This window comes from Ranitomeya variabilis, chromosome 1 (genome assembly GCF_051348905.1).
Source record: "Ranitomeya variabilis isolate aRanVar5 chromosome 1, aRanVar5.hap1, whole genome shotgun sequence".
Lineage (NCBI taxonomy): Eukaryota > Metazoa > Chordata > Amphibia > Anura > Dendrobatidae > Ranitomeya > Ranitomeya variabilis.
This window is the reverse complement of record NC_135232.1, coordinates 697,411,518-697,425,391: the sequence shown is the minus strand read 5'-3', so window position 1 is coordinate 697,425,391 and position 13,874 is coordinate 697,411,518. Positions and strand designations below refer to the sequence as shown.

At 39.8% G+C, this 13,874-nt stretch overlaps 1 protein-coding gene across 5 annotated transcripts in view; it reads left to right on the top strand.

Annotated features, from left to right (window-relative positions):
* MARK3 (microtubule affinity regulating kinase 3) overlaps positions 1 to 13,202 on the top strand; it is an 87,353-nt gene extending 74,151 nt beyond the window's left edge. The window contains exons 16-18 of one of the 5 annotated variants that reach the window (XM_077266941.1): positions 7,461 to 7,487; positions 10,419 to 10,463; positions 12,396 to 13,202. In XM_077266941.1, the coding sequence (XP_077123056.1) occupies positions 7,461 to 7,487; positions 10,419 to 10,463; positions 12,396 to 12,741 (418 nt within the window). In that variant the 3' untranslated portion in view covers positions 12,742 to 13,202. Of the gene's footprint in view, positions 1 to 7,460; positions 7,488 to 7,759; positions 7,794 to 10,418; positions 10,464 to 12,395 lie in introns of those variants that run through there. The other 4 variants (XM_077266950.1, XM_077266957.1, XM_077266972.1 and 1 more) reach the window with 4 other exon arrangements.
* The last annotated feature ends 672 nt before the right edge of the window (positions 13,203 to 13,874 follow it).

Here is a 13,874-nt window from a genome sequence, read left to right as displayed (position 1 = left end):
ATAATTAGTTTTATGGTAAGATAAGACATTTCCACGTACATTAACATTTAGAAAACCCGTTATTTCAGTAAAACATGGGTATAGCGCAATAATTCTAAATGTCCAATCCGGTGCCAGAACACAGGACAAGAGGAGTTATCAGAAGTTTAAAAAAAAAAAAAGGTTTGGCAGGAAACAGCGCCACTCTTGTATAATAGGTTGTGTCTGGCATTGCAGCCCTGTCTGTTCATGTGAAGGGCTAGCTACTATGGCAGACACAAGTAACTTGTAATATGCAGTTTCCGGGAAGGCTGTAGGAACGTTTTGCTAGTCTCAGACAAAGGCCTAAAGAGCATTCTTATTGCCACCACCAGGTCTATGTAAAGGGAGGTGGTCGCCACAAAAAGACCAATTTTTAAATAAGATTTGATACACTTACTTTAAAAAAAATAAATTAATTAAAAAATAATGTTTCACTGTTTTTCAATTACAATCTTCTCTAAATAAAAAAAATAGTAATCTTAGGCTAAGTTCACACGTTGCAGAATTGCCGCGGAAATTTCCGCGGCAATTCTGCGCCTCCTGCCGCGGGTATATCGCATGCAGAATTAGCATGCATATACCCGCAGAAAACTAGCGTTTTGCAAGCATAATTAGCTTGCAGAATGCTAGAGTTTTCCAAGCGATCTGTAGCATCGCTTGGAAAACTGACTGACAGGTTGGTCACACTTGTCAAACATAGTGTTTGACAAGTGTGACCAACTTTTTACTATAGATGCAGCCTATGCAGCATCTATAGTAAAAGATCGAATGTTTAAAAATAATAAAAAACATGGTTATACTCACCTGCAGACCTCTGCAGCGTCCGTTCCTATAGCTGGAGTGCAGTGAAGGGCCTGCGATGACGTCACTGTCTTGTGATTGGTCGCGTGAGTCACATGAGCGGTCACGCGACCAATCACAAGACAGTGACGTCATCACAGGTCCTGAACCACACCATCTATAGGAACGGAAGAGAGATCATGCACCGGAGAGGCGGGAACACTTCAGGGGCCATCAGAGGGTGAGTATAGGACTATTTATTATTTTAATTCTTTATTTTTTACCAATTATATGGTGCCCAGTCCGTGGAGGAGAGTCTCCTCTCCCCCACCCTGGGTACCAACCGCACATGATCTGCTTACTTCCCGCATGGTGTGCACAGCCCCGTGCGGGAAGTAAGCAGATCAATGCACTCCTAGGTGTGCGGAATCCCCGCAATTCCGCAATTTTAATGAACATGTTGCGTTTTTTTCTGGAATGCGATTCCGCTCAGGAAAAAAATGCAGCATGTGCACAAAAAATGCGGAATGCATTCTATTACATAAGATGCTTAATGTAAGCGTTTTTTTCGCGGTTTTATAGCGAAAAAACGCGAAAAAAAACGCGAAAAATATGCTACATGTGCACACAGCCTTACACTTAAACAGTCGGGCTGTTTTAGATTCCTGCTTCCTGTCTTTTTAGAAAGTGTTTTTATCAGGCTCAATATCTACTGAGGCAGGATTACAGTGACTGATAACACCTCTATATGCAGTAGATAACACCGGATCCACCGTTCACAATAGGTGATATCACAGCTCCCCTCCTCCTCCTGCACAATGACTGATAACACCTCTATATACAGAAGATAACACAGGATCCACCATACACAGTAGGTGGTCACAGCTCACCTCCTCCTGTACAATGACTGATAACACCTGTATATACAGTAGAGAACACTGATCCACCATTCACAATAGGTGATATCACAGCTCACCTCCTCCTGCACAATGACTGATAACACCTCTATATACAGAAGATAACACAGGATCCACCATACACAGTAGGTGATGTCACAGCTCACCACCTCCTGTACAATGACTGATAACACCTGTATATACAGTAGGTAACACAGGACCCACCATACACAATAGGTGGTATCACAGCTCACCTCCTCCTCCTGTACAATGACTGATAACACCTCTATATACAGTAGATAACACAGGATCCACCATTCACAATAGATGATGTCACAGCTCACCAGCACCCTGTCTCTGCTGTAGAATGAATAAATTACCCGTCTCCCACCTTTAAGGCTGAGATGGGAGTCTTTTACAGAAGAACTGAGACAGTCCAGGGCTTCTCTGGCAATATCCCTGATGACTGATAACCTCTCTACATAGCAGAGAACACAGACTCCATGATTCACAATAGGTAATGACACAACTCGCATCCTCCCTCCCCTTGTACATCACCTATTGTGAATGCTGGATCCTGTATTATCTACTGTATATGGGTGTTATTAGTCACTGTGCAGGTGGAGGAGGAGGTGAGCTGTGACCATCTATTGTGAATGGTGGATCTTGTATTATCTACTGTATATAGAGGTGTTGACTTTGTAATCCTGTCACTGATAAGACCATTGAAAAGTCTTTCATACAGACATCACCTATTGTCTATGGTGGATCCGGTGTTATACAGGTCCTTCTCAAAAAATTAGCATATAGTGTTAAATTTCATTATTTACCATAATGTAATGATTACAATTAAACTTTCATATACTATAGACTCATTATCCACCAACTGAAATTTGTCAGGTCTTTTATTGTTTTAATACTGATGATTTTGGCATACAACTCCTGATAACCCAAAAAACCTGTCTCAATAAATTAGCATATTTCACCCGACCAATCAAATAAAAGTGTTTTTTAATACCAAACAAAAAAACCATCAAATAATAATGTTCAGTTATGCACTCAATACTTGGTCGGGAATCCTTTGGCAGAAATGACTGCTTCAATGCGGCGTGGCATGGAGGCAATCAGCCTGTGACACTGCTGAGATGTTATGGAGGCCCAGGATGCTTCAATAGCGGCCTTAAGCTCATCCAGAGTGTTGGGTCTTGCGTCTCTCAGCTTTCTCTTCACAATATCCCACAGATTCTCTATGGGGTTCAGGTCAGGAGAGTTGGCAGGCCAATTGAGCACAGTAATACCATGGTCAGTAAACCATTTACCAGTGGTTTTGGCACTGTGAGCAGGTGCCAGGTCGTGCTGAAAAATGAAATCTTCATCTCCATAAAGCATTTCAGCCGATGGAAGCATGAAGTGCTCCAAAATCTCCTGATAGCTAGCTGCATTGACCCTGCCCTTGATGAAACACAATACCAAAACACGAAAACAACACGACTAAAAAAGCTCCAAGATTATTTATATTAATCCAATATATATATTTTATTAAGGGAAACAGGTACAGATGAAAAACAGGAAAAAGGAGGGGGTACAACAACTAGCACATGCCAGAAATGGACGCTCTACAAGACATGTGATAATGTGACAGGCAGAGAAAATAACGGTATTCAATATACCTATTGCGCTGATACCACACAGCCTGACTTAGATATTAGCCCAGCACAGGAAGAAATAAATAGGTAAAAGACATGGCACATTAGGGTGGCATATTACCCGTATATACGGCCAGGAAATGTCCAGGAGCGTCCTCCCCGACGCGCGTTTCGGCGCTGTAGCCTTTCTCGAGAAAGGCTACAGCGCCGAAACGCGCGTCGGGGAGGACGCTCCTGGACATTTCCTGGCCGTATATACGGGTAATATGCCACCCTAATGTGCCATGTCTTTTACCTATTTATTTCTTCCTGTGCTGGGCTAATATCTAAGTCAGGCTGTGTGGTATCAGTGCAATAGGTATATTGAATACCGTTATTTTCTCTGCCTGTCACATTATCACATGTCTTGTAGAGCGTCCATTTCTGGCATGTGCTAGTTGTTGTACCCCCTCCTTTTTCCTGTTTTTCATCTGTACCTGTTTCCCTTAATAAAATATATATATTGGATTAATATAAATAATCTTGGAGCTTTTTTAGTCGTGTTGTTTTCGTGTTTTGGTATTGACTTTTTGCGACTGATCTCGGTCTTAGGTCCTTAGCGATAATCATCACAGTACCACCATGATTGTAATTATAGCTTAAAAACATCCTGTGATGTTTCTTTTCATGAAGTGTGTTGACCTTGATGAAACACAGTGGACCAACACCAGCAGCTGACATGGCACCCCACACCATCACTGACTGTGGGTACTTGACACTGGACTTCAGGCATTTTGGCATTTCCTTCTCCCCAGTCTTCCTCCAGACTCTGGCACCTTGATTTCCGAATGACATGCAAAATTTGCTTTCATCAGAAAAAAGTACTTGGGACCACTTAGCAACAGTCCAGTGCTGCTTCTCTGTAGCCCAGGTCAGGCGCTTCTGCCGCTGTTTATGGTTCAAAAGTGGCTTTACCTGGGGAATGCGGCACCTGTAGCCCATTTCCTGCACACGCCTGTGCACGGTGGCTCTGGATGTTTCCACACCAGACTCAGTCCACTGCTTCCTCAGGTTCCCCAAGGTCTGGAATCGGTCCTTCTCCACAATCTTCCTCAGGGTCCGGTCACCTCTTCTCGTTGTACAGCGTTTTCTGCCACATTGTTTCCTTCCAACAGACTTACCATTGAGGTGCCTTGATACAGCACTCTGGGAACAGCCTATTTGTTGAGAAATTTCTTTCTGGGTCTTACCCTCTTGCTTGAGGGTGTCAATGATGGCCTTCTTGACATCTGTCAGGTCGCTAGTCTTACCCATGATGGGGGTTTTGAGTAATGAACCAGGCAGGGAGTTTTTAAAAGCCTCAGGTATCTTTTGCATGTGTTTAGAGTTAATTAGTTGATTCAGAAGATTAGGGTAATAGGTCATTTAGAGAACCTTTTCTTGATATGCTAATTTATTGAGACAGGTTTTTTGGGTTATCAGGAGTTGTATGCCAAAATCATCAGTATTAAAACAATAAAAGACCTGACAAATTTCAGTTGGTGGATAATGAATCTATAGTATATGAAAGTTTAATTGTAATCATTACATTATGGTAAATAATGAAATTTAACACTATATGCTAATTTTTTGAGAAGGACCTGTATACTGTACATAGAGGTGTTATCGGTCATTGTACAGGAGGAGGAGAGCTGTGATATCACCTATTGTGTATGGTGGATCCTGTGTTATCTGCTGTATATAGAGGTGTTATCAGTCATTATACAGGAGGAGGATGTGAGCTGTGATATCACCTATTGTGTATGGTGGATCATGTGATCTACTATATAGAAATTTTCCTTTATTGTATTTTTCCCTGTGATGAGACTGCTGAAGTTTTACGCACATGATGGGCAGCGAGTCTAGTGTTGCGCTGAGTGGCTAGGGTGATTATTGATATTTCTAATATATTACAAAGTAAAAAAATATATTTTATGCTAAAAAACCTGTTAAAAACAAGTTATTTTCTGAATACACATTCCCTTTTAAGAATGTGAAATATAGAAGCACTACTAGAATATGCCTAGTAACCTTGTCATCAAACTAAAATGACTATTAATAAGAAACATCAGAACATCTCTACCATTGCTTTCACCACTCATTGATTTTTTTTTTTGTTTGATGTTGTGATGTCGCCCTGTAAGTACTGCTTAATATTGACCTAGTACAATATTTTTCACTCCATATTTTGTATCGATTATTCCGTCCCATCTTTCTTTTGAAGTGGTTTAACTTCCTGTACCAAAGTTGGCACTTAAGCAACCAACACATGTTTTTCAATCGTTATTCTTTATTTCTGCAAAATGACAATGTCCACCATCCTCGCGCAATCTGCAATACCAGATGCAGCCTGAGACAAGAGTGGTGCTGAGTCCTGCTCCTTATTTGTCAGATTAGGGCCAGTCTTTACACTCCGCCCACAGCTCTCACCACACATTACTGTTGTAATTATTAATCTTACCTGTTGAAGGTCTGTTTAATGGCTTTTTAGGATTGTATTTAATCATCTAACCGTTGCTATTCAAGTTAACTTCTGGATAAAAAAATCTTGCTAAAGTAGTCGAAGGTGGAAATTGTCAGCCTATGCCTACAATCAACTATAGTCTGTTATTAAAGGGTTTGTCTGCTACTTAGGACAGGTAGGGGCAGGGTACAAACAGCTGCAGACAAGAATATTTGTCATTTATTACATTCTATTTTTTTAATCTCACTGGTTACACGATTTGTTTCACATTTTCTTACTGATATTTCCCCCCCCCCCCCCCCCCCCCCCCAAGTACAAATACTGATGTAAAATACTGAAAGTGTGAACTTTGCCATAGAATCCATTCAGGTCATAAAATACAATTACAAATGTGTCTTTGGCTGTTAAAAATGGAGATTTGGGTTTATAAAGTAGTAGACATCCCCTTTAAGAGAATTTTGGATATGTCCGCATAAAACAAAGGCACAGTACTGTTGAATGCTTGGATACCTGAAGAGATGGATTCCTTAAGGCAATCTATGCTACACGTCGGTCCACACTCCGCATTGTACTGCAACCCCAGGGCTCAAAGTCTGAGGAATAACACATTGGACTCCTATATGCTCATACCGAGCACCACGGGGTAGTGTAAGAGTGCAGAGGTGGCAATTACGTCTTTGGAGTCTTTCTACAGCTATTTATTCTTTGTAAAAGGTTGTTTTTCACAATGACATTTCCTTTAAGCTTCAAGGTTTTGTTTTTTTTTAGTTTAAAAAAAAAAAAAAAAATGAGCAAGGTTTTATTTCTTACCATGATCTTTTATAAAAACAACAAAATTGGTAATCTTGTCATTTTCTTACTGGCCACTAGGTTTCTTTTACACTTGTGCTTCCTGTCCTTTTAGGAAGTGTTTTCAGTAAGCTCATTATCACCAAAGATGGGAATACAATGACTGATAACACCTCTATACACAGCTGATAACACCGGATCCACCAATCACAATAGGCAATGTCATGCCTCACCTCTTCCTTCACCTTCTGTGCAGTGATTGATCACTTCTTGATACATTACTGATAACACTGGATTCACTAATCACACTAGGCGATGTCATAGATCACCTCCTCCCCTTCCCTTCACAATTACCTTTGCTCACATTCATTAGATGCTTCAATACAAAAAATAGTCAATCTGTTTTTTGTGGGTAAAAAATTCTGAAAATTGCACGATTTCTATTTTTCTTTTTAATTCTGATTGTAATATTGGATAATAATTGCCAAAAATACACACACACCTGGTTTAAAAAAAAAAAAAAAAAAAATCTAATGAATATTCCCATCTCTACATGTGGTGGAGAATGCGGGCACTCGCAGAAATGTAAATACCATTTAATGGGGATAACAAGCCTCACAAATCTGAACTCTGGTTTGTTTTATGCTTAGGTTTTGTGTAACCTCCCTTTCTCCCAGTGTTTGTTCCCATCAGTACCAGTGACTCTAGGACCTGTTGATTTACTGGATGTGTCTGTTGCCTAATGCTCAAGACCTGATTGCTTTTTTTATATATATATTTTTTATTTTTTTCACATCTTTAATTTTTTTTATTTTTTTTTTTACTTTGACTTTTCTTGTTTTTTAGAAACATGTCATTCAGATTTATAAAAAGGTAGGATTTAATTTGCAATCTATTTATTTTATTTATATATTTTTTTCCCCCTATATAACTGTCTTTCTGGATCTTGATTTTTCTAAATACTAAACTTTCTGTTGAAAACTAAATTTGATTGAGATGACAACGTCCTTTCCAACTTTTAATCAGCTAAGCATGTCTTGTGCACTTTGCAACCATTAGTCTTGAGTGTCGTAAAACTTCATGTTTTTGTGTTCTGTTTTATTTTATTTTTTTACTAATACACACTTTTGGCATGTGAACCGCAGGTTTGTGGTGTTAATGTTAGTTTGTTAATGTAAGGTAAGTTTCTAACTTTTAATTTTTTTAACTTTTTCAAATTGTTTCTCTACCAGTCTAGCCTGGCAAACACATGTATGTCCTACAGTGCAGCAGTCACATACTAAAATATCCATTACTGTGGGGTTTGTATCTTGCAGCTCGTATTTCATGTTAACAATCATTATTAGTGATGAGCGAATATACTCGTTACTCGAGATCACTCGTTGTTCGAGATTTCTCGAGCACGCTCTGGGGTCCTCCCGAGTATTTTTTAGTGCTCGGATATTTAGTTTTTCTTGCCGCAGCTGAATGATTTACATCTGTTAGCCAGCATAAGTACATGTGGGGGTTGCCTGGTTGCTAGGGAATCCCCACATGTACTTATGCTGGCTAACAGATGTAAATCATTCAGCTGCAGTGAGGAAAACGAAATCTCAGAGCACTAAAAAATACTCGGAGACCACCCGAGCATGCTCGAGAAATCTCGTATAACGACTGATCTCGAGTAACGAGTATATTGGCTCATCACTAATCATTATACCTCTTTAATACCATTTTTTTTTTCCTTTGCTTTCTCTAGATGTAAATGTTTTGTGCTCAAAAGTCCATTGCCCACCAGGTTTTGTGCATGCGTCCTTATTCCAGTAGGACACATGGATGACACTGGATGTTCATTCGACGGCTGCCTGTCCCATCCGACGTGGAAATAAGCGGCTCAGCACAATCCCTTTAAGACCTAAAAACCACCATGTGGCCCCATTCTACCTAATTAGTAAAGGTACCTTCACACTAAACGATATTGCTAGCGATTCGTGACGTTGCAGCGTCCTGGATAGCGATATCGTTTAGTTTGACACGCAGCAGCGATCAGGATCCTGCTGTGATATCGCTGGTCGTTGAACAAAGTTCAGAACTTTATTTGGTCGTCAGACCGGCGTGTATCGTCGTGTTTGACACCAAAAGCAACGATACCAGCGATGTTTTACACTGGTAACCAGGGTAAACATCGGGTTACTAAGCGCAGGGCCGCGCTTAGTAACCCGATGTTTACCCTGGTTACCAGCGTAAAATGTAAAAAAAAAAAAACAGTACATACTCACCTTCGCGTCCCCCGGCGTCCGCTTCCCACACTGACTGAGCGCCGTAAAGTGAAAGTACAGCACAGCGGTGACGTCACCGCTCTGCTGTTAGGGCCGGCGCTCAGTCAGTGCAGGAAGCGGACGCCGGGGGATGCGAATGTAAGTATGTAGTGTTTGTTTTTTTTTACATTTTACGCTGGTAACCAGGGTAAACATCGGGTTACTAAGCGCGGCCCTGCGCTTAGTAACCCGATGTTTACCCTGGTTACCCAGGGACCTCGGCATCGTTGGTCGCTGGAGAGCGGTCTGTGTGACAGCTCTCCAGCGATCAAACAGCGACGCTGCAGCGATCGGCATCGTTGTCTCTATCGCTGCAGCGTCGCTTAATGTGAAGGTACCTTTATTGCGTGACTAGACGTACAGGGCTCATGCACACTTGCATCTAATTTTGTGCATATTTTGAGTCTGCAGCTCCTATTGTACCAGGTCCTAAACGTTAGTGTATGCGAACTTGTGTCCTCAGGTCGTATACTCCACATGACATACACATGCATCAGCAGTTTATATATAACGGGAGCTAAAGATCGGGCATGTTTTAAATTCAAGATGCCCAGTCGTTTACCTCTAGGGTAGGGTATCGGTCATTAATGTCCAATATAACGCTTAGTACTTTAATAAATCATGTAAACAAAATTTCTGTGATGCTATATGATCACAGAAAAAAGAAATCTTTGAAATGATTATCAAGAAATCACTTTGGGAATAAATATAAAAACATAATTAAAAAAATCTATGTAAAACCAGGAGTACCACCTAGTTGAAGGACACTAGAAAAGATGATTTATGTAATAGCAACAGTATAGATCATTTAGCTAAGCCTATACAGAAGGGGGAGAGTTTAATGCCAGTGCATGTGAAAACATAGAATATCCTTCCCATTATATTTTAGGCTGGCCGGTGTCTTAACATAGAATCCTAATCTCAACAGTACCGTTTTTCCAATTTGAAATATCCTTTAAATATGAATGGTATATTTACCTATAGTCACTGAATTTACTGCTACTAAGAGATCTGACAGGCTAGTGTCCCTCTAACCCAACGCGCGTTTCGCCTTGCTTCCTCTGAGGGACATGATTTATTTTTTTTTACCATTTCTTAGATCTTTCTGCAATCATATAATATCACAGAACTTAGTTTACTTGAAGGTATGATGGCTTTTTTTTCCCCAATTAGCAAATACAAAAAAAAAAAATCTTTAAAGTCTCGATTCACATCATGCCTGTTTCTAATGTAACATTAGCGGTCAAACTTCATTGCAGCTTTGTTTCTCCTTTTTGAGCCCAATCATTCACTTAGTGAGAGGTCACCTTCACATACCCCAATCAGGCGCCTCCTTGTCTACAGGATGCAGGGACTTCATTATGTGGATTGCTCTAGATGTCTTCGCATTGAAACCTTTTTTTTTTTAAATCTTATCCGCTGACTCGTTGGTCTGAGATTTTGAACACCAGTGTAAGATTTCTCTTCTCTTCTGCTTGTCTTTGCTTTTTGCATTGTTTTCAATGAGGCTCCCGACTGAAACTGAGAGAAATGGGAGATATGAGGGCTCCAGGTGAGGGCAATATATTTTTTTATATATATTTATTATAACATCACCCACATGCTTTATTAAGCCTTTCCTGAGAATGTTTGCATGTCAGTCTTGCATTAATTCCTTTTTTTTTTTTCCTCACATGGTTAATTATGTGAATGTTTGCATGTGAATCTGTAGCATTGTATGTGATGGGGGTGGGGGATATGCCTCTTTTAAAGGGAATTATAATAAGTTGGCTTGTTATATATAATCAGTGTGAACTGGATATAAATTTTTGTTGTTGGGTTGATTTCAATCCTATAGATGTTTGGGGTGTACATAGTGTCGGACTCCCAACGATCAGCTATTTGCTCTGCGGTCACCGGATTTTAATAGTGACCAGAGGAGAACACAACAGTGCCATACTCTGCATAGTGGCCTATCTCGGGTACTGCAACTCATCTCCTATAGAAGTGAATAGTACCCAGAGCTGTGCTGTTCAGGCTTTGTACACTGTTTGCACCCAGGAACCATCAGAGCTGCTAATTGCTGATCAGTGTAATGCCACTGTGTCTCATAAACCCCCCCTCCAATATCAGATATTGATTACCTATCCAGAGTCCTCAATAAGGGACCCTCTCTATAGGCTTATACAAGGGTCTGTGATTTTTGTACGTAGACATGCACATAGTTGAGACTTCCAATTTGTAATATCTCCTCCTTTTATGGTATATAGACTTTTGCAATCTTTTTATTATTAATTCCAAAGCTCTAGTTTTGTGTATGCAGCTCTTGTCGCTATGGTCCTGTACTTGTTACTCCATTCCCCTTTGCAATGCTGTAGACTGTCAAAGAACGGACCAAGGAAAGGGAGTAAGACCACCACCGACTGTAACAGTCTATCTGCATAAGAGCTGTAAATTCCATATATATATATATATATATATATATATATATATATATATATATATATATATATATATATATATATATATATATATATATATATATATATATATATATATATATATACATATACATGCATATGCATATACATATGCATATACATATGCATATATATATATATATATATATATATATATATATATATATATATATATATATTTTTTTTTTTATTAAATGTATTGGGTAAAATAATATTACAAATTGATTGCAAAAGTCTACATACCCTCATACTCATTAAAAGTGCCTCTTTGGGCTTATGCCAATTATTGTAATCCATCTACTAAAATTACTGAGAACATTTTTAAAATCTGTTTCTGCGGAGACTAGCAACCTCTGATTGGACCCCAATTACAAAGCACGTGAAATGTACAATTTTATCACTAGGCCGATGATCTTTGAAATCCCAATGACTGCCCCTTGTGATAGCTCTAATGGGGGCCATATGCTTTCTCCCAAAATTGTCTCTGTACCGAATAATTTACCTTTATAGAAGAGACTGATTCCAAGGCTTTTTACAGTCACTTGCCATAAACATGTAACTTATTTTTTTTTTTAAGCTGGTCTAAATGCCGCTGTTCTCCTGAATCCGGCGCTGTTTTTCTTTTGTTCCTTCGTGCCTCTGTTCCTGAGATATGGCCTGCTGTTCCCTGTAGTTAAATGTAGTCTTATTAGCCAAGGGGGTGTGGTGCACCCCCCGAATAAATGAGGATGACACCCACTTCGATAATTAGAGTAGATTTATATACAGGAAAGAGGCCATATCTGAGGAACGGAGAGGAGCAGGAACAAGAGAAAAACAGCGCTGGATTCAGGAGAACATCAGTTAAAAAAAAACAAACATATTTATGGCAGGTGACGGATGCTCTTTTGTTACAAAGCTTTAAAAAGTGGACTCCTCACCAAATACAGACTATTCTGGTCCCCATGGTTCGTTGATCTTAGGGTGGCACTTAGAATGGAGTGTAGTGATGGTCTTCAAAAAGAGTAACTTCTCTTTTCTTCTAGTCGTAATGTGTCAGGGGACCAGAAAGACGAGAACAAGGAATCGAAGCCGAGGTCGCTGCGGTTTACCTGGAGCATGAAAACCACCAGTTCCATGGACCCCAACGACATGATGCGCGAGATCCGCAAGGTTCTAGACGCCAACAATTGTGACTATGAGCAGAGAGAGCGCTTCTTACTCTTCTGCGTCCACGGGGACGGCCACGCCGAAAATCTGGTCCAATGGGAGATGGAAGTGTGCAAACTGCCAAGGCTCTCTCTGAACGGGGTGCGCTTCAAGCGGATATCCGGGACATCCATAGCTTTCAAAAACATTGCTTCCAAAATTGCCAATGAGTTAAAACTGTAAAAAAAAAAAAAAAAGGGGGGTTTTGGGGGGGGGGAGAAAGGGCCAACAATCAAGTTGTAAATTACGTAGCAATTCAAAAGGTGTTTCCCCCTCCCCACCCCCGAGAACACTGGTGTAATGTATAGGATTATTTAGGCAATAATTCTGCATCTCCTGAATTATGATATTGCAAAATGGAACAAGCTGCTGGAACGGGAGGGAGAGTTGGATTTTTTTTTTTTTTTATGTTATATAAATATATATAAGTGCACTACAGCATTAAAGTTGCCTATCATGTAAATTATTTACTTTTTTGGCCTTTTTTTTTTTTTTTTTACTCCTATGGGTGATTGGTTTCACCTTTTATTTCCATATTGCTATCCATCATGTATGTGTGTGCAAGTATGGATGTTACATATGCGTTGAACACACAGAACTGTTCCCAAAGAGTAAAATAAATTCTGGCTGATATTAAAAACAGACCCCCTGTAACACTTTTTTTTTTTTTTTTTTACTTTACTGTGTGATATATATAATTTTTTTTTTTACGATTTGCACATATTGTCAGTATTTTCATTGTCCTGTTTTGGAAGGCTAAAGAAAAGTGTGAGAATTGTAACTTATGAGAGTGGTATCTGGGCAGCGATTAAACAGTGTTCCTGCTAAAGAAACCGGCCGTGAAGTCTTTGTTGTAGACGCTCAGGTCGCCCTGCAGAAATGGTTTCTCTACATCTTACATCCCATGTTTCGTAAAGGCAAAATGTTCATGCAGTTGTCTTTACACCCCAATCTGGTCCGCCTCCCTGTGACCTGTAGTGCTCCTCTAAGCGCTTTTTCAGGGGTTCCAAAATTTGACTGCAACAATTGCTGAAGTGTACAGAGCTGCCAAAAAACCTGACGCCTATTCTAAATCTATGGAGCAATTACAAATGGATTGTTATAAACTGAAGCCATCCTGCTATTGTGAGCCAAAGCTTAAAGGGGTTTTCTGGGACTATTTTTTAAATTTTTTAATTTTTTTAAACTATTGGCCTAAGAACTAACAGGCAGGTAATTTGTAATTACTTGCCTGCCGATGATCATTGCCGGCTCAGAGCAGTCACAGACCGCTCTTTCTGGAAATTCTGCAGCTCAGGCTTACAGAGCAGCTCTTC